The sequence below is a fragment of the Pimephales promelas genome, chromosome 9 (genome assembly GCF_988280905.1).
Source record: "Pimephales promelas chromosome 9, fPimPro1.hap1.1, whole genome shotgun sequence".
In the NCBI taxonomy this organism is placed as follows: Eukaryota; Metazoa; Chordata; class Actinopteri; order Cypriniformes; family Leuciscidae; genus Pimephales; species Pimephales promelas.
In genome coordinates, this window is record NC_142777.1 from 31,739,968 (window position 1) to 31,759,459 (window position 19,492).

At 38.9% G+C, this 19,492-nt stretch overlaps 1 protein-coding gene and 1 long non-coding RNA gene across 2 annotated transcripts in view; one reads left to right on the top strand and one right to left on the bottom strand.

Annotated features, from left to right (window-relative positions):
* The window catches only part of LOC148977581 (uncharacterized), a 57,259-nt gene extending 40,702 nt beyond the window's left edge, over window positions 1-16,557 (bottom strand). The window contains exon 1 of the long non-coding RNA XR_016169798.1: window positions 16,275-16,557. This is a non-coding gene — a long non-coding RNA (uncharacterized LOC148977581). The remainder of the gene's footprint in view (window positions 1-16,274) is intronic.
* On the top strand, window positions 2,825-7,200 carry LOC148977582 (uncharacterized). Its single transcript, XM_089135006.1, has 11 exons — window positions 2,825-3,652; window positions 3,789-3,885; window positions 4,002-4,179; window positions 4,361-4,637; window positions 4,718-4,895; window positions 5,054-5,130; window positions 5,211-5,397; window positions 5,650-5,898; window positions 6,064-6,235; window positions 6,394-6,542; window positions 6,613-7,200. Exons 1-11 carry the CDS (start codon window positions 3,371-3,373, stop codon window positions 6,786-6,788), a joined length of 2,022 nt encoding a protein of 673 aa, XP_088991132.1. The 5' UTR covers window positions 2,825-3,370; the 3' UTR covers window positions 6,789-7,200.
* Window positions 16,558-19,492: the final 2,935 nt, after the last annotated feature.

The following is a 19,492-nucleotide window of genomic DNA, read 5'->3' on the forward strand; positions in this document are numbered from 1 at the left end:
CTTTATATCTGCAAACACTTCGAAGCTCCTCCAACTGACATGTTACTAACTACAAGTAAATGTGTAACTACAGTACATGTCAAGTAAGTCAGTAGAGTATTAGACTGTCTGCTTTCTACTAAAATTATATTTTTGATCCTTCTCAAACAGACATTTTACTAACTACATGTAACTTTACAACTACATGTCAACTTTTTTGACTAAGCCGAACCCTAACCGCAATCGCAAAGTAACTAACTCATAGTTAGTGAGAGTAGTGTCAAAATGGACCATCAAAATAAAATGTAACCATATAGTGTTAAACATTTACATAAAATGATCAAATAAAAAAAAAATATATATATATATATATATAAAAACATTTGCTACCATAATATTTATTCTTTTTTAAGTGGTGATGAACTGAGAAATCAAACTTTCCTTGAGCTTTTGACATCTAAGAGGTCATCATATTATAAGAATATCCTGTAAGTTTCAGAACTGAAAACGTCCTTGTTAGTCAAATAAAAGCTTTTATTAACACCAGGCTCAGCTAACGACTCGTTTTTCAAAGTGGGGAACTATGACGACAAAGAGGATAAAACACCACCAGAAGAAGATCAACGCCTACTTCAACACTGCCAGTTTAGCCCCGCCCACCGATTCACGCATTACACGCATAGCTAAATAACATAGGCCTGCCTACCTCGTTATGACAAACCTGATCGAGAGTGAAACTCGTTATAATATGCAAAACTGTTATGCACTCACAGCAGTGGGTGTTTACTTCCAAGTCTTCAATGCGAGATGCCCATAAAAACCGAGCGTTTTTGAGCTGGGCTCAAAATTAGGGTAGAAAATAGCCTATTACTTGCATAAGTTGACCTCAGACAACAATATATAAAAAAAATTAAAAAGCCAGTTCATGACCCCTTTAATAACTGTGGAATTGCATCATCACATTAGAGGTGAGGGGGGTTGGGAAATCTGTTTGAAAACCATCACTGTACTTGCACTTCAGTTTGGTCACGCCAGTGATACAGACACGGAAATTCACCTTTAAACCTTAATATATTGAAAATAATGGAATAAATATGAAATAATACAATTATCAATACATTAACAAATGTTAAATCTGACAGACGTGGTTGTGATATTTTCATGGAACAAACAGTTGAAAAAAAAATTGGATTTTTAAGTATTACAATTATTGTTTCCCTTACTGCAAGACATTTTCTCAAAACAAACAAAGCTATTAGACTATTCATTCTGGCAACCGATTCTGGCACACAGCCAAGTGAGCTGACAGGAAACAAAGCAGCACCGATTGTCATGACAACGACAAAGTTTACCGCATTGCATTTCATTTCGGTAGGTCAAAGCTGCATGTTATAGCCCCGCTTTTATCCACATTTTACGCAGACTCTGGAGCCCCTTTGTGCAGCCCTACATCAGCTATGTAAATGGGGCCTTGTAAGACGCTTTTAGAATGTGTAATTTCATTTATTGCTTGACAGTGGTGACTAATACCAATTAGCTTTACTTTACAATAACCATTTAGCTGGAGAAAGTCATCCAACTTTAAATGTGCCTCAGGCTGACAAACAAAGCTTCTAAGGCAGAACTCTGACTTGATTTTAGTGGAAAATAGAGCTACAGTGTAAAGCACTGTGATAAAATATGTAATGCGTTTGCCATTTTTAGATATTGACTTCTTAAGATTAAGGCAACATGCATAATCAAGTATTTGGTTTAAAAAAAACGGCGAATGTTTACATGTACAGCTAAATGTTAAATGTTGTGCCCCGATGAGAGCATATTCTCACTTTAATCTTAAAAGATAAAACAGGTTTATTGCATTTTATAACACAAAATGCACCCTAATAACATAATTATTAGTTTAAAAGCGAAACGCTCTAAATTACAGACTTTTCCAGCCGTCTGAAGCTTTGTTTCTTTTCACAGCAGTGTCTCTTTGCTCATTAGATGAGCGCATTGATTTTATGATCGTCTGCGAGGGAAATGCACGATAGTAAGAGTTTAATGAATTGCTCGTTATTCAGTGCATTTCGTAAAAGTCTCAAGGCACCACATTACACTGATGCAACTCAAATTGAAAGGAAAATGCTAATGCACGTTTCTTGTAGCGGCACCTTATAAATATTCCCCAAATAAAGCATCTCCACAAACAAGCTCCCTGCTTCTCTTGCTCCAACACTGCTGTGTGGTTTTGGTTGACATACAGCAGACATCAGAGAAGCTTCAACCTTCAGCAGCAGTGCTGCCAGATTTGGAGGCAGAGAGCTGGGGGTGTTCAAGAACGCATCCCTGGATCTCAGCCTGAGCTGAAGACACCAGGATAGTCGGTCTGTGACTCTCCTGCAGTCCAACTTCTCAGGGACTGCCAGAGATCTGATAAAAATGAAGAAACATGGCACTGGAGGCCTCCTCATCTTTATGCAGAGCCAAGTTTAGGACAGGATTATTATTAAACCAAGTTTGCAGTGTTTGGCAAGTCACTCAAGAGCAGGCGGTCTGTGTGTGTGTGTGTGTGTGTGTGTGTAAGGGTGATAGTAGAAAAAATTCTGATCCTGAACTTTTTTTCCCTGCCACAGATGCATAAAGGCAAGTTTATTGCTAGTTATAAAGCAACTTTATAAAAGTTTATTCATTACATTCCACATTTTAAAAAGTACACGCATTAGCTGAATAAACGTTAGCCAATAGGATACATTCTTATAGAAAACAGTTGACTAGACAGGAGTCCAATAATAGCAAAACGAATCACTTATTCTAAAAAGAATTAAGGAAAGTTTAGACGTAACCGACATAAGGCTGTTTAAAGGGTAACTAAACACCAAAACAACTTTTTTTAGTTAATGATCTGGTAGAATGGAGCTTCATTAATGCTGTTCATTGATTCGAGTACATTTTTTGACAATCGAGTATAAAGTGTTTTCATTTTCAAATATATGGTGTAAAAACGTCTGAGTGCTGCCCTCTTCAGGTTAAACGGAAAGCTCCTGCAGTAGGGGTACTTGCTGACGTAGTGAACTCTCAGACGCGACTCTGTCACGCCCTTGGTGCGAGCTCACCACGCCCTTGGCAGCCCCTGGTATAAAAGCATCTGGTTCCGTCAAAACTACTGTAGCGAGTCAGGAGTTGGATTTATGAGTATTGAGAACGATCAGGATAGCATATATTAGCATCTAGTTAGCATAGCATTTATATAGTTATTTAGATTATTTCGTATAGCCAGGTAGTTAATTAGCATAGTTGTTAGTATATTGTTAGAAGCACAGTTAGTTAGTAGGCTAGCATAGTATTGCATCAGTTAGAATAGCATAGATTTTTAGCATTAGCTTTATCTGTGTTTAGTACAGTGGTCAGGATGGTACGTAGGTGTTGTGTTGCTGGTTGCAACAGCACCTCTGGACTGCATAACTTTCCACTAGACTTGGAAATTAGGCGCCAGTGGTTGCATGCACTTGGCCTGGAAGACCGGGAGTTCCCGCCTATCGCTCGAGTGTGCAACCTGCATTTTACGCGGGATTGCTTCTCCAACGCAATGGAGGTGGAAATGGGCTTCTCCACACAGCTCGCGCTGAGAAGCGACGCAGTGCCAAACGCTGCTCGTCCTGCATGGACTCCACCACCGCAGCGGCGTCATGATGTGAGTGAGCATATATTTTTAATCACAATTTACTGGATATTTTTTTCCACATAGCAGCAAAATATACTGAACGTAATAGTAATAATAATCCTGGAAAAATTACCTCAAAATGACTGAATATAAAAAACTTTTTTAGCGTAAAATGACCAGAGAAATTGGGTGCCAGACTGAACCAGTCATCTCCAGATCTGCAGGTGTGCAGGCTAACTTGAAGCCCATGAGGAGAAGCAAAGGTGATTTTGAATACTATATGGAGCTTTTGTATGTCTCATCATGTAGTCAAGATTATATAATTTTGTTTTGTATTTTTGCTGCTTATTGATAATAAATCTATTATTAATTTGTGCAGCCACCCAGGCCAGAATGCCTAACAGGAGTGTGTCGTGTGACACAGGCACACTGATGGAGCCTTTCACAGAGTGTCCCGGGGCAACCTCGACACCAATAAAGAGGAAAAGATGTGAGGTGTCCACTGATGACTCCAGCTACCATCAAGATGGAAGTGAGAGCACCATAAACTGTACAAGGTAATGTGTTTAGTCTCGTTAGGTTTTTCAGTTAGGCTATATTTAAATGGTCTAATTTAGCTATTTTTAAATACTTTTGATTGATTGTCATTAAGTTATTTCTGATACACATTACATAACCAAATTATGATTATTTATGCTTTTATTTAAATTTGTTTTAATTTTTTTTTTTTTTTTACAGAGTCTTTAATGAAGTATTACCCCACAAAGTGACTAAGTACATCGTTTATGAAGATAAACTGTTGGAGCTTTTTAGAAGATGCCCTGTCTGCACCCGGAGTTTGTTTGTTTCACAAACAACCATTGGGACACTTCTCCGTGTCAAACAGCAATGCGATTACTGTGAGTACTCCAGTGATTGGTCGAGCCAGCCAATGGTAAACAATATACCAGCGGGAAACCTACAGCTCTGTGCAGCTGTTCTGTTCACTGGCTCATCGTTTTGCCAGATATCGAAGGTGAGAGATAATAACATAGCGCTGTCATATTTGCATGTAACCCCTCAGGTTATTATATGAAGATGTATTTTTTCTTTTAGTTCTTGGATGCCTTCAAAATCCAGGGGATCTCTGAGCCGTGCTTCCACAAGCATCAGGCCAAACTCCTTATCCCAACCATAAACTGGCAGTGGAAGATTGAGCAGGATAACATTATTGAAAATGCCATTGCTGATGGGGCTGTGACTCTTGGTGGGGACATGAGAGCTGATTCACCTGGTAATAAATAACTCTTTAATTATATTATATAATATTATATATATATATATTGATGTTGGCTCAATATATATATATATATATTGATGTTGGCTTTGTGCAAATAACGATGAATTTATATATATATTGATGTTGTCTTTGTGCAAATAACACAATTGTAGGACATTCAGCAAAATACGGCAGCTACACCATGATGGACCTCAAAGCCAATAGGGTCATAGACATCCAACTAGTCCAGGTAAACAACTACACAATGAAAAAAATGTATTATGTGGTTTACTACATACTCTGTATTGATTTAAGTATTTGTGTTTGCAGAGCAATGAAGTAGGAAACAGCCAAAGAATGGAGAAGGAGGGATTTGAAAGAAGCCTGTCTCTTCTTGAGGAAAGAGGTGTTGTGGTCCAGTCTTTGGTGACTGATCGTCACACAGGGGTACAGAAGTTCATGAGGGAGCGAAAAAAGGACATTAGACACTACTTTGACCCTTGGCATATGGGAAAAGGTTAGTATTTTGAATAGAACGAAAACAGTACCAGTATTTCTAACAGAACATTTTTCAGTTGAAGTGGTAGACAATTACGCTGGAAGATTGCACAAAGTGAACTTTTTAAGATGCCCCAAAAAGGTTAATATATCACAACCTTTTATATTTATCATATAGCCTATACTGAATGTTAGTCCACCACCTTGGTCTATAAAGTGCAGTGGGAAACCACTGATTACAGTAATTGTTTTTATTATTGTTTGTGTTCAGGGCTTGGTAAAAAAATGGATGCCCTTAGTAAGGGTAAGGGACTGCAGGACGTGGGGCTGTGGAGAAAGAGTGTGGTCAATCACCTTTATTGGTCTGCGACCACATCAACATCTGGGGAGGAGGTAGTGGCCAAGTGGAGCTCTGTAGCAAACCATATTCAGAACATCCACTGCCACGAAAACACCCTGTTTCCTTCCTGTCTTCACGAGCCTCTGGTTGGTGATCAGACAAGACACTGGCTCAAACCAAGTAAGTACAGATAAGCTGTAACACTAATGTATTTTATTTTGTAGTTGCGTCACTCACTCTCTAGATTTATATTGAACTATCTTCATTACATCAAGTCAAAGTTAATCCAAATGATAAAACACTGTGATCAACTGTTGTATTAAGAACTTTAAGTCTTTTGTTTAGGCACAGCAGCATGTGAAAAATTCACAGCAATTTTGTTGTCACCACGTCTTCTTAAAGACATGCTCAAAATTAGTCCGGAATACCACACCTCTGGAATCGAGTGTTTCCACAGCCTCATTCTGAAGTTCTCACCTAAAAATGTGGTGTTCTCCTTCAAAGGAATGTTGTGCAGGTAAACAAGATAATGGATTATGCATTTAGTGCTGCTAACTAAATACACAAAAATTTTGTAACCTGTAAAAAAACATTTGTACCTTATTATAGTCAACTTAAGTCATGTTCGAGATCGTTTCAATATAATTTTGATTAATGTATTTTTTTCCCTTTCAGACTACAGCTTGCTGCGATGCATTATAATGAAAATGCAGGCAGATCACAGGCATCCACTGCAGCTGGTGATCTGCGATACTCAATAGTTTTCCCGAAATTCAAGCATGGAGAATTTACAGTGAGAGCTCTGAAGAGCAATCCTACCACAGGTAACTTATACTTGTCTGAGTTATCTCAGAAAAAAATATAATATATATTATAATAATTCTCTTTCTGAAGGCTACATTGACAAATTAATGGAGCTGCTGTTCCACCATGTGGTGGAAGACCCTCAGCCGTACCTGGACTTCTCTGGACAAATGGCTGTACCAGAAAAGCTTTGTGCTCAGTTTATTCGGCCCGACAAGGAGGAGGCAGTGAGCAGACACAGGTCAAGGTTCTTTAAGAACACATGAGGTTATACCCACTCTGACAGCTTGGACACACCTGTCTGTCATCTACAACATTCAAGAAAAAGCACTCTGAGATTTTACTTTGTTAAGGTTAAGAAAAAAATATTTTTTCTTTTAAGAAATAGGAAATTTCTTGGTATTTCTTTCTTTCTTTCTGCTGTATCGAAAACGTTCCGAACCGTGACTTTAAAACCGAGGTACATACCGAACCGTGGTTTTTGTGTACCGTTACACCTCTAGTCATTACTCTATGCCCGATATACTAGCGTTATAGGCTAAACTGTTTTTAGAGATAAAACTATTTACATTCGATAATCATGAAAACAATTCTCAGATAACGGTTTATTTTTATTCTAAACTGTTTTAATTTTTCTTATTTATTTTGATTATTTTAATTCCCTCTATGTAACGCACTTTGAATGACCATTGTGTATGAAATGTGCTATATAAATACCTTGATGAATGAAACTGCAAACTATCTTCAGTATTATTTCTTTAATTATAATTCTGACTCCGGGTCTTCATATCTGGTTCTGGGTCTTTGACTGTATACCCCTTACAATACATATTCATTTTGAGTTTTTTTTTTTTTTGTGTGTGTGTGTGTGTAGTGTGTTACTCCAGTTAAAAATGCTTCTTTAGAATTCATTTTTTACTGTATATATATATATATATATATATATATATAAATAATTCAATGCAGTGGGGGAAGGAAACCTCTGTATGGGCCTTCTTCAGGAAACTCTTCCCTGATCCGTGTCACAACGCAAGAAGGTATGACCACCCGAATGTGTTGGCCAAGGTACCCCCAACACCACCTAACGACATTACGATATGCAAGGTGTCTATAAGCGCTGAAAGACAGGTAGTGCACATGTATGTTGAAGTGGAAGATACATTGGTTTTTAATTAAGTATTCAATTTTTTATATATATATATATATACATTTATTTTTTTATATAAAATTTAACTAACCTGTTTGTAACCGTCTCTTCCATCTCACCATATAACTGTACGTAAGTGCCATATACAGCTTGTAACACATATGGGTTCAGAGCTACAGGCTCAAAGCCTGGATGTGCTGTTACACAGCCCACTCCACCAATCTGGTCACACCTGTGTACTACCTACAACATGAGAATTGTTTATTACTACTTTGTTAGGATGATTTATTTACTATTTATGTGGAGGTTGTGTTTTTTTCCAGGGTTCGTACAAGGTCCTTAAAATGCTTGAACTTGAAATATATGACATTGAACTTAAAATATTGAAAGACAATATGTGAAATCAGTGTTTCATTTTATTGATAAAGCAAACCATAAATAATCAAGTATATGATACAGCTTACATAGCTATACCTTGGGTATTTCCCGACAACAGACATTCTCTACCAGGGACAGTGAGCTGCAGTGCCCACAGGTGCACCTATTGAGACAGCATCATTTGTAATTGTAGAGGGAGACTTGCAATATATGTTTTTCACTTAATTATTAACACTACATCATACCTAAATATATTGGTTTTAATTTTTTGATAGTTCCGTTAGCATTTGTAATGAGCATTAGCCTAATATAGCCCTAATGCTAATTTTTACCATTCAGACACTGGCCCCATTCCTGCTTCGGATGCCGATCGCGATGCGGGAGTTAAGACCGCAGTTTGAGCCAGCGGCTCGAATTGATATGGCTCCGGACCTGTGTCCACAGACAATTCACCCTCCTCCACTTCAGGTGAAGGTGGGGGAGAAAAGTCCTCGACTTCAAATGATCGCTCCGTGGCAAAGCTACTTGCGTCACTCCAGTCACTCTCCATTTTAGAGTCTGACAGCAGCTGTCAATTAATCCGTCATTGCGGGTCTCATGTGCACGCCCCCCGCTCAGCCCCGCCCTCGGCTCGTCCCCTCTGTCTCCGCTGGGGTCTGCCCACTTTTTCAGCATTTTTCAAATTTTGCCAGTGGGTGGAGTCAGGCTTTGACCAGGGGTTTAGTTACCCTTTAAAGTACACTGTAAAAATGAATACGAGTTATCTGATCAAAAAAATGTGGCACCAGATTACAATCAATATTATTAAGTGATTTATTCATAGAACCACAAGTCATTTTTTTTTTTGTTTATGCCTAATTTGAACCAAACCAGAAACAGCTAGCAGGAGAGTTAAATCCGTCAACTGGCACATTTTTATCACGTGCCAATCTGTAGTCTAATTAAAGGGGAAATGAAGCAGTGAATCAAGTTTACATGATTTACAAGATGGATTTCCAATATAATCAACAATTATATAAGAAACATTACAAATGTAAACATTTAGAAGAAAAAAAGAAAAAACTTTGAATCTTTCGCCGCCAGGGCGCCGCCATTGTGCAGTTGACGTCACGGGGTTGGTTGGCTCAAGTTTAACAGGCTCTGGGCATTGAAAATCGCGACATCAAACTGTGTTTACACCAGTGTTTTGACCGCGAACGACTAATGTTAGGTACAGTCATTAGACAAAAAGACGAAGTCTCATGTTATATGTTGACAAACTGCACATAGAAACATTGTTCGCGATGTCTGCCGTCAGATATTCCCGTCTCGTCAACAACATGTAAGTTAGCATGTAACGTTATTTGTTAAAGGGGAAATGAAACGTCCATATTTTCGCACTGGTAGTGCTAGTAGCTACAGCCTACATACTAGGAAAAAGTGTCTCCGCTCTGACATCCTTCAGGGAAAGCATCGCCGCTGCCACACGTCTAACTCCCGGCACAGCATGGTAAACGTGCGCGCCGGTGATGCAGAATTGACCACGCAATACATGCTCAGCTCAAGATCAACCTCTTGACAACAGATGGACTCTGACACGGAGGGCATCGCAGGAACGCTACAACACCCACACTGACACCTTAAGTTAGCGTTGCAAACCCGCTCTTCGCCCCAAACCACCCTCGGCTGTTCTACATAGCAACGTAATTTACATGGTGTTGACGAGACGGGAATATCTGACGGCAGACATTGCGAACAATGTTTCTGCAGTTTGTCAACATATAACATGAGACGTCGTCTTTTTGTCTAACGACTGTACCTAACATTAGTCGTTCGCGGTCAAAACACTGGTGTAAACACAGTTTGATGTCGCGATTTTCAATGCCCAGAGCCTGTTAAACTTGAGCCAACCAACCCCGTGACGTCAACTGCACAATGGCGGCGCCCTGGCGGCGAAAGATACAAAGTTTTTTCTTTTTTTCTTCTAAATGTTTACATTTGTAATGTTTCTTATATAATTGTTGATTATATTGGAAATCCTTCTTGTAAATCATGTAAACTTGATTCACTGCTTCATTTCCCCTTTAAAGAAACATTTAAGATACAAAGAATAGCTTTGTCTGTTTCTGGAAGTGCTAACATGTGAACTTTGAAAGGAAGTAAGACTATCTCAAGAAATAATAACTCTTTTATTATTGTTCATATCTGCTGATTTAAACAGACCTGTCATTAAATTGTGTAAACTGTAAGCATGCTAAGTAATAGCCTTTTCAAAGTCATAATTAACACCTTGTAACTAAACAACATTAATATTTGAATCAAAGAGGGAAGCTCATTAACCAATGTGCTGTGGGCTTTTGGAAGAACAATGAAAAATTGGTGAATATTTCAACAGAGGTCACCGGTCCTCCAGAGGCTTGCTCTGGCAGACGGAATAAGGGAACTTTGTCAAATCTTTCCCTGTATTATTGATTAGCACGGGGCATGATATTGCATCTCTTTAATGGAGTGAAGATGGCGTGATTAAGAGCCAAGAGCAATGTCTAAGGGGCCATTAGTGTTGTGCTACAGCTGGACTTTATTAGACAACCAGGGATATCGATAAAGGTAAATGTTTTTTTTTTAGACACGGGCACATTGGCAACGCTGGGCCAGCATGTTTGAGCCATAATTAAAGTGAAGGTGAGCATAATGGCTCATTGCCATTTTCCCCATTGCCTTTCAAGTGCGGACCAAGGTTGGCTAGAATAATCTCCGCAAATTGTTGCATTCAGTCTTGATAATCTTCTCTCGCTCTAATGGATCCTAGGTATGTTTACCAAGTGGGAACACCTCACAAAGTCATTTTGCAATCGTTTTCTCCTTTGACACAATAATAGAACTTGAATTGGCTTTTTGATCAATGACATCAGTGGTTAACTTGATACGTTTGATAAGGACAGCCACCTTGAGCCTTGATTGCATAATGTATGGAGTGGTGTGTGTGTCAGTGTGTTTGTCTTCACTAGGTCGTAAGCTTGTGTCCAAATCATACATATACTTTTCCAATTAAACTAAAATGTATGTAATGTCACAATAGTATAGCAAAAAAAGCACTCTAGTAGCACCAAAGGTAGAAAAAGTCTCAAGAGGCTTTAAAGTGTCAGTGATACATGAGCTAAAAGAGGGAAGCAAGCTCATTTTCTTTGGAGGGTCTGGCCGCAGGACAGTCAAGGATGTGCAAAAAGGGCTGATCTGTGCAGCAAAGAGATGCAAGGAGCCCCTCCACTGCGAAGCGGTGAGAATTGTTTATTTGATATCCCTTTTCCTGGCATTAATAGTTGAATAAATAGGAATGGACAAGGCTGAAGTCTAAACAAGACTAGAGCCCCAAGCATAGCGCCTTGCTAATATTGGCCGGCTCTGCTTTTGCTGATGCGCGATAAAAGCTTCATTACAGCTGTAAGTGTGATACCCTCTAACATCAACCACAGACTTGTCAAATGAGCCCACTGGATGCTAAGAAGGGAAACATGTCCAAACATTGAACATAGATGCCAACACAAGCAATTGTGCACATGCACAGTCTAAAGATTTAAAATTGAACAGGATTTAACCAATTATATTTTTAAAAATAACTTTTTGAGTTATGTGATTTAAAAAGTTCTGTACATGCATTTAAGGATGTCTAAGTATTTGGTTTGTCCCCCATTTGCTTTAATAACAGCAAAACTCTCGAGCTGCAGGGATTTTGTGTAAAACTTCACAGCATCATTTTAGAATGATCCACAGAGAATTTTGTGTTTCAGTGAAAGCAAAAAAAAAACATCTGACAATTTAGATGATCGTCACAAATTTGCTTGGATTAGAAACCAGACTTTTTAAATATTATAACTTAATAAAGAATTCATGTGGTCTCATATAAACAAGCACAGACGTAAACACTTTAAAGGAGAAACCGGTGCTCTCCTAAAGAGACAAGCACACTTCATTTCTCATTTGTGAAAGCTGAATCAATGTTACCATTGTGCCTGAAGGTGCAAGCTGCCAGTAGATCTCATCTTGAGTACTTCAACATTCTGTGATCCCTCTTCTAAATCCCTCCACTTCAAGCTCTTTTTGTGTATCTGATCACATTAAGTGGTTCTAAGTCCACTGCTTTAGCAAAGGAGCTTTGAAAATAGCTAGCGTCTCCTGGATTGTGAAGTGCAGAATTCCATACTTGATGGTCATGGTTGGTGAAAGGCACAATATCCTCATAAAGGAGCTCAGAAGACGGTGTGGAAGGTGTTTTCAGCGTGACGGCAAATAAGGAAGAAAAGATTAGTGAGAAAAGTGTTTTTCTTGCTTGTTTTCTGTTCATATTTCATGAATTGAATGCTACAACAACCTAGTTAGCTTTAGTAAGGCCAGCGGGGGTGCTCCCCCTGTGGTCTGTGTGGGTCATAACGCCCCAGTGTAGTGATCAGGACTCTATACTGTCAAAAAGCATCGTCCTTAGGATGAGACGTTAAATTGAGGTCTTGATTCTGGTCATAAAAAAATCCCAGAATGTCCTTCTAAAAGGAGTAGGGGTGCATCCTGGCCAAATTTACCCACTGGCCACTATCCATGGGCTTCTAATCATCCCCATATACAGAAAATACTGATTGGCTTCATCACTCTGTCTCCTCTCCACCAATTAGCTGGTGTGTGGTGGGCATTCTGATGCACTATGGCTGCTGTTGCAACATCCAGGTAGATGCTGGTGGTCGTTGAGGAGATTACCTCCTTCCTTTATTACTATTATTAGAACACATTCTCATCCCAAGACATCATCTAACTGATGCTTTTGACCATTTGTCAACATGCAACGTTTTAGAGTACCCTTTAACGTCAGTTAGATGACGAGGGCGTCATCTAACGTAAGTAGGTTTAGGTCTCGGGTAGCGTTAGGATTAGATAGCATCATCTAACTGACGTTAAAGGTTACCCTAAAACGTCGGATGTTGACGTATGGTCATATGACATCTTGGGGTGAGAAGAACGGGCTGATCATTATTATTACAAACTTGTTTAGATGTGTCTACCCAAGAACTGCTTGTATATGCTGAAATGTGACAGCCAAAACATCTTTCTTCACTAACCACCATAGTATCCATGTATTCTGACTAAATATATTTTGAATATATTTTAAATATATTTATATATGTTTTTAAATATATTTATATATATTTAAAGATATGTTTCAATATTTTTAAAGCAACCTTGACATATTAAATATTTCATTATATTATTAACAAGTTATTGTTTTCAATCTTCCCATTTGTTTCAAAATTGACCTTTTGAAGACCTATTACTACTAAGTGACTTTTGGACGGCTCTTAAATTTGAAAAACAAAAAAAGGGGGAGGGGTCTATTTAAGACCTCCTAAATTACAGTTATAAGAAGTATGTGAACCCCCCAACAACAAAATGGCTTAAATCCATTCTCTGGAAGAGCCCTCTCAGAGTCCTGTCCTATTGAGATACTTTGCCATCTCAAGAGAGCGATTCACACCAGACATCCCAAGAATACTGCTGAACTGAACATTTTGTTTAAAGAGCAATGCTGTAAAAAATGGTTCCACCTGAATCATTGTGCAAGTCAGAACCACAGGTCTATCATGACAACTATCGGAAGATTTTTAGTATGATAATTTATTTAGGTCTTGACGGAATCGATCTGCAACGCTTGCTGCTGCTTCTGCAGAGTAAGTACATGAACTTGCTACTGCCAATACATACGCCGTTACGCTGCTGTATGTGAGACGTACTGCTTCAGCACAAATAGCATGTATATGAACTAGCCAAGCCATAGCAGATCTATACAGGTGGAGCTTAGGAAGGTGGAGGCATTCAGAGGAACTTGTATATATTCTTGTATACATCGCAAGTATGTATGCTACCAATTGTGCCCCATTTCTGATGGTAAAATTGTATTTTAACACTTTTTTTGAATTGTCTGCATAGTAGCCTATTCATAATTCTGTACTTTCTAAGGACTGTCTTTCCCATGTGAAAATGTTTGCGTCAAGATTCCCTAAGTTCCAGAAGAAATGGGGATTGAGGTGGTGACAATGGGAACAACATTACAATGCTTTGCACACAAGATCCTCAAAGCCTGGACACAAAAGCAGTAACAAACCTAAGAAGATAGACGAGGAAACTCATTAGCTTAGCGGCCCCCAGTCGAAGAACATAATATGGTGAGCAATTCTCTGCTCGCCGGTTGCCTGATAACACTTATTTGTCGTACTTCAAAGCCAAAGCGGTCTCCAGAAGCCATTCTGATTTCAGTGTCCTGCTGGCTGAGTGAGGAATGAGTTGAGAAATATGTTGCTTAACATACTCCTTCTATCATGAATTGTGTCTCAACTCATATAAACAAGTGCATGAGCGCATCGCCCCACTCTATTTCGAGGAGGGCCGAGAATTAACGATAGGTCTGTGGTTTTGCTTCCTTGTTTTTATTTTTTCCTAGAACGTACATGAACGTACACAAACCCGGACCTTGAAAGATCTGTTCATCATCTTTTCAGCATGACAAATGACATGAAGTTGTTTCAGAACATCTAGACGTGATGCTTAAACTTCTCACTTGTTTCGAAACTGACTTTGATTGGTTTCAGGGCATGTCGCCGGAAATAAGCCCAATACGCTTTTGATCACTCCAAGGGGAAAAAAAAAAACCTGAGCAACAATTTGAAGACCTATTACGACAAAGTGACTTACGCTTGCACGCTTTCTGGGGAAAACATTTTCTTTGTAGTGCAAATTATGCCCTTGTTCACAAATTCCCTTTTGACTTATCACAGTAGAACAGATCGTTCCCTTACTTCACCCCAGTGCACTTTTGCTAGTCTCCAAACTCGTCTGTGACCGTGCAGAGAGGGAGTAAAATCTATAGATGAACATTTGTAAATATTTGTTTGTTTTTTTCATTACTGGACTGACAAATTCTCCCTGTGTTTGCTCGTGCACCCAAATGTGTCTATTTATTGTCTCTTTAACTCTTTTCTTCCAGCATTTCTCTCTCGGATATCGGTTGAGGAGTTGATTTAAAATGCAATCGTAAAAACAAAGCATACCCGAGAGAGATGCTTCCTCCAGATAGAACCATAGATTCTGCATTAATACTTGATCTTGCATCACGTAGTTAAACTGCCCCCTGGTGGCACACAGGATTGAGAAGAGCTACCAGTAGCTAATTTCATAAACCGGCGCAAAGTCATTTTTGTTACGGTAATTTTCCCCTAAGGGGGGAAGTCAGTTTGTTATTAGAATGGTAATAGCATTCAGAAAGAGCTAACACTATCTCTCCAGTAGTCCTGAGTTTGCATTCATTATGCAGCCTTGTTTCTGAACACAGAGTTGAGGTTCCAATCACAGCGAGCAGATGTCTTAAGTAGCTTCACTTTGGCAACCGCGGTCTGCCGAAACCCTTGGGAAGCTCGTCTCTTGATGTGTCCCAAGTTCATGTGAAGTGCTTTACCGATGCAGAGCACTCGATCGAGCACGAACGCATAACATTTGCACATTAATAGTCACGAGCTTCTGTCTGACTGATGGCAGTTTATAGCTTTTTCAGCTGCTATCATCCACGGCAGCTGCTCTGTATATTTACCTATATTTATAATGAAAAAGATAATAGGATGCTATGCCATGCAGCAGTTATAGAGAGAGAGAGAGAGAGAGAGAGAGAGAGAGAGAGAGAGAGAGAGAGAGAGAGAGAGAGAGAGAGAGAGAGAGAGAGAGAGAGAGGTTTTGCGCAATAAGTTTGTATCTGCCTCCCCCTTCCTGCCTTATCAGTTTTAAATGTTTTTTTATAAGCATTTTATGTAACATAATTGTAGATTAACACTTAAACATTAATAGCAGCCGATAGTGCTGCTGGTAGGCAGCCAACTATAATGGGTTTACATAACTGGCGAGATTAGTGAAAGCACATTTTGATGTCCTCCTCAATGTTGTCAGATAATTATCCTTGTGGGAATAAATAGCCTATTTGAATACGGACCTCACTGGAATTACATTTTTGAAAATCTTAGCACATTCTTTTCTGTTTTATGTTATGTAGTTATGTGAATTGTTTCGGCTTTGCAACAGCTGAGGAGAATTAAGTTGCTGTGCGAAAACATGGTCTTTGTCGTCATCCGGCGGTGACGATGCTGAACTGCTAGTTTTGGCCTAAAGAGTATTAAAGGAGTAGTTCACTTTTCAGAAAACTTTTTTCTGATAATTTACTCACCCCCATGTCATCCAAGATGTCCATGTCTTTGTCAGTCGAAGAGAAATTAACGTTTTTGATGAAAACTCCAACATTTTTCTCCATATGCACTTCAGAACCAAACGGCTCAAGGTCCAAGTACACTTTCAGTACAAACTGCAAACTGTTCAAAGGGCTTTAAACGATTCCAGACGATGAATAAGGGTCTTATCAAGCGAAACGATCGCTCATTTAATAAATAAATTACAAATTTTAGGTTTTATAAGCTCAAATGGTCGCCTTGCTCTATACTGCGATGCACGTTTTAGACTCTTCTCCTGTTCGAACTCGTTCATAAAAATGAACAAATCTTTTCCCGAGTCAATTTGTTCGTTTAGTTCGTTGAATGAATCAAATGACTCGGAAAAAGATTTGTTCATTCTAATGAATGAGTTCGAACAGGAGAGTCGCAAAAAAAAAAAAACTAATCAATGAGATGACAGGTGGCATGTTGTAGATCGTGTACAAGTTTTTATTATCAGTTTTGATCATGTTGACAATTTGGGGGAAATATAACAAACAGACAGTAGATCAGGCTTTAAAAGGTTAACTTTAATGCAGACCCGAACCACAAGAGTTTTTATGTGAAGTATTTCACCACACTTTGACAGTTTTATTGACTTCTCTTGCTTTTGGCCTTTGACTTGAAAAGTTTCATGTCGTGAAGGCTGGACCTCGAACAGGATCATACAAAGCCAAACGTCTCCTGATTTCTTTTTGATCTCTGGAAAATAGAAAGGACCTTAAAGAAATCAAGTTGGACTGGTTTGAAGCACAGTGTTAAAACTGTTCACTCAGTGGAATCATGTGAGGATTGTAAGAATGTAAGCTCAGTCTGGAAGTATTGAGAGACCAGTACTAAGAGCCTGCAAAAACAATAAAAAAAAATAAAACAGGTAAAGAAAGGAAAGATCGAATGGGGAGACTTTTAAAATTTCAATGGCCAAAGTTAATTTGAAATGCATTTGTGGAGAGAGACTTCAATATACAGCTTTCAAATAACACTGACTGATAGGTGACTGTTGTCATTTCCTGTTCCCAGATATTGCGCTTCTATCAAGGGGCTTCAGGGCTTATCTTCCAAATTCTGAACAACAAGTTCATTGCATGGAACCACGGAGCTGTAATGGTTATTGTCAAACATGATGTCTCTGTGGGATCAATTCTGCTTCTGTCAACATTTTACTCAAAGAAACAATGCATTACAATTTCCTTCATTTTTCTTCTAAAAATGGATATTTGCAAAGTCAAACCCTACACATGATGGAGTTTTTTGAAAGTCTAAAAGTGCAGAAAGTTTTCTGTGACGGGTGAGGGTTAGTATAGAATTTGTAAAATTTGTAATGAGAAAACAAACTATGATGTGAATAATAATAAAATGCAATATATTGTTACTTCACCTTTTTGTCTAGGGGTGGCTGAAGGGAGAAACGTATTAAAAGGAAAGAAAACATATCTCCTTGAAATAAGACAAAAATAAGAGTGAGTTGGTTCTGTCTGCAATCCCAGCACTCACCTCTTTTACAGCAAGACTTCAAGCTTCAAGAGGGGGTTAAAACCAAAAGAACAACAAAAGGGTAAGCTACCTGGGAGTAAGGGAATCTAATTAACATATCAAACAAAGAATTAAAGAATCAACAGATCTCTTCCCTGAGGAGAAAAGCAATTATTTGTAAAAACAAAAGTGGCACCCATCTTCCTGCGTCGGCAGATACCAACAATGGGGCTATAGCACCACCATTCTCTCTGTCACAGCAGATACATCAGGCTTTCTTAAAGAAGCTTTAAGGCTCAGAGCACACAATATTCAACAATGTCTGGGAAAGCAGACAGGCCATGCTCTCTGGTGAACAACCACTTCCCTTTGTTTAAATGCAAGTTCTTCTCCTCCACATACTCTGACGAGGAACAGGTGGCACTGGCATCAATAAGACTCCTACAAGAGGACATGGAGGAACAGAGGGAAACGGGCAAAAACTACACATCCCAGCAGGCTGGGAAACACAATCTCACACACATTTTCACCAAATTATCAATAAATGGCATGCGTCCTGGGAGGTAACAATTTATTATGCAATATATTTATGAATACATTTATATTTTTGTTCCCCACGAGGAAACCAGCTTAAATCAGACTAAGTTTTTTGAACATGTAAAAATGCAGAATGTTTTCTGTGAGACTTGTGTTTAGGGTTATGGGATAAAATATACAGTTTGTGTGTTTTCTATCCCGATGGGGACTTAAACCTGAATCCACACAGACTCATGGGGACTCGTGTAACTGTAGGGACCTAAACTGAGGTCCCCATGGGTAAACACGTTTCCTGTTGGGTTGGTTTAGGGGTAGGCTTAGTGTAAAGGGATAAAATTTACAGTTTGTTCAGTATAAAAACCAGTATGTCTATGGAGAGTCCTCACAAAGATAGTAAACCAGATTGCGTGTGTGTGTGTGTGTGTACATGTTTTTCTATCCCGTTGGGGACTTAAACCTGAATGCACACAGACTCATGGGGACTTGTGGCACTGTGGGACCTAAATTGAGGTCCCCATGAGTAAACACACTTATAAATCATACATATTTTTTATTTATTTTTTTAAATGTAAAAATGGAGAATGTTTCCTGTGATGGGTAGGTTTAGGGGGGTATAGGGTTAGTGTAAGGGAATAAAATAAACAGTTTGTACAGTATAAAAACCATTGCGTCCATGGTGAGTCCTCACAAAGATAGTAAACCAGACGTGTGTGTGTGTGTGAGAGAGACACATCCTTGTCTTTGTGGGGACATTTTTGGACCCCATGATGAAAACAAGCATTTTAATATTTAATATTTAACCATTTGTGGAATGTAAAGGCACCATGAATGTTAAATATTCTCTATGTAACCATAGATGCAAATAAAGAACCTTTATTTTTAAGCCTGAGGATAGCCGTGTTGCTACTATAAAACATGCTGCGTGGAGGAAAAACAAACAAACAAAAAGTGAAATCACTTTGTCAGTCTTGGAAGACCGCGTCAGCTTCGTCATGGAAGACATAGTGCTGTTTAATAAACTTATTATGAAGTATGAAAATCCAAATATCGTGAGATTTTGCTTCCCGGTGTTTCATTAGGCTTGTTTGAGATGCGCCTCGCCTCGCCTGCAATGTAGTCGAGAGTAGGCGGCTGCAGTGAGAGGAGAAGTGAAAAAAAGCGCAATCAA